Raw genomic sequence first — 1,847 nt, 5'->3', positions numbered from 1 at the left:
AACACGTACAGTCGGAGCGGCTGTCGTGGCGACTCGGGGGGTCCCTTGGCCTGTCTCACGAGGGGCAGGTACACGCTTTACGGCTTGCTATCCTCCGGTACCGCCTGCGTGGTCGACAGCATTGCCCTTCCTGACAGCTACACGAGGATAGTCAAGTACGTGCGCTGGATTTCAGGAGAAGATTGCATCGGCCGGGGGACGCCAGAGGGCCTAGCTGCTCTTGAGTTTCTTTGGAAATTCTTTGTAGAATTCAATATGCATATCTGAAAGTAATAGAAATTAGTGATCAGTTTATAATCAATACTTTTAGATGTTTGGCTATGTAAAGTATATGTAGAAATAATACTTTAGAAATACATTAACCATCTAAGCTATTGGTAGTACCTTTTATTCATATTTTGCTCTCAGATTGAAATTAGATACTTAGAATACGCTGATACATAGTTGAAGCTAATAAACACTAGTCAAAATTTAGATATTGGTTTTAACTTTTGTGATGAGTTACCATGAAATTTTTTTTTTTGATAAGGACAGAAATAGAATGAACTAAATACTACTTTACAGTTATGGACGCTGCTGCTATTATTTTCAATATTGATCCTTAAACTTTTTTTTACAGTGCGTTTTTCTTTCAAAAGTGATTTACGATAATGGACGTATTACTGTAGTAGTGCTTAGGTGATTGCATGATTCTCCTTGACTTTATTCATACACATGCATGTAAACACACATATATTATTTCATTTGATATATGTTTCATTGCTTTTATGTGTTTCATTTAAAGATAAAGGATTGTGTTAATGTATTTTTTTTTGAATGATAGGCGAGAAGTACCTACGTTTTTTCACAGTATGTATTTGGTATACGACAGAAATATGTATCTTCAGGTGGGTAAAATCAAGATCTTGCAATACCAGAGACCAGAATTTGTCTTGTTGAAACTTGAAAATTTAGGGATTATTTGTATGAGAAGGCGTGGGTACAGATAATCCAGAGGGATTGCGGTTCTCAAGGGTTAACTGTGGTGATACTCCAAGCGTTCGTTGTAGAGATGAACACTCACGTGGATCCTGAGATCTGTGGCTTGCTATCCGTTTTTGGGTGGAGCGATGGTGGTGAGGGCGGCAGTTGTGGCGACATCCCAGAGTTACCACTCAAGGATTAACTTCCGAAGAAATTGTGGATGGAGGTGGCGGCCCCTTAGAAGCGAGTAAACCTGTTGGTGACACAATCACGTGGAAGTAATCGCAATGACTTCAGTGAGGTATATGGCTACATTCAGGCTAATTATGTTGGTCCCAGAGATGGAGGATTCCTGGTTCCTGATACTACATCTGTGATAGCAGTGACTGCATGGAATAGTTAGTCCCGATCATGGAATGGTTGTGGCTACCGCCTGGGTAGTGAACTATTGAGGAGCGACAAGGTACCACATATCAGAAATTTAGCTGAGGAGGACTATTCCCGTTTCTCTGTGAATTACTGTCACCCTGCTTGTAAAGCCCCGAGAAAACCGAAAACCGGGCCCTCCCCTCGTTCTTCAGATTGCAACATAATTGAAAAAAAAGGTTGAACGTATTTGCGATATCCCCGTTGAACTAATAAAAAAAAAAACAAGTATAGTACCAAACCCATAATTCAAGGATTGCTTATCACAAATTCAGTAAGAGTACTCAGTAAATAATAACAAAACTCTCCGACACTATATTAAATTGTTTGAAAAATACATTATGTGAAACTGACTAGGAATGAAGTCAGTATTAAAAAAAAAAAAAATCCCCGGGTTTTAAATTGGAAAACAGACAGTGATTGACAAAAGGGAAAGGGACGTTGCACACGCAGCGGGG

General features: G+C 39.6%; 1 protein-coding gene across 1 annotated transcript in view; it reads left to right on the top strand.

Moving 5' to 3' along the window:
- LOC119571723 (ovochymase-1-like) overlaps positions 1 to 165 on the top strand; it is a 6,295-nt gene extending 6,130 nt beyond the window's left edge. Inside the window, exon 6 of the mRNA XM_037918900.1 lies at positions 1 to 165. This exon is cut by the window's left edge and continues 113 nt beyond it. Within this exon, the coding sequence (XP_037774828.1) occupies positions 1 to 151 (151 nt within the window). The 3' untranslated portion in view covers positions 152 to 165.
- The last annotated feature ends 1,682 nt before the right edge of the window (positions 166 to 1,847 follow it).

The sequence above is a fragment of the Penaeus monodon genome, unplaced genomic scaffold (genome assembly GCF_015228065.2).
Source record: "Penaeus monodon isolate SGIC_2016 unplaced genomic scaffold, NSTDA_Pmon_1 PmonScaffold_7660, whole genome shotgun sequence".
Lineage (NCBI taxonomy): Eukaryota > Metazoa > Arthropoda > Malacostraca > Decapoda > Penaeidae > Penaeus > Penaeus monodon.
Note: the sequence above shows the minus strand (reverse complement) of the source record. Positions and strands in the feature narration are given on the sequence as shown.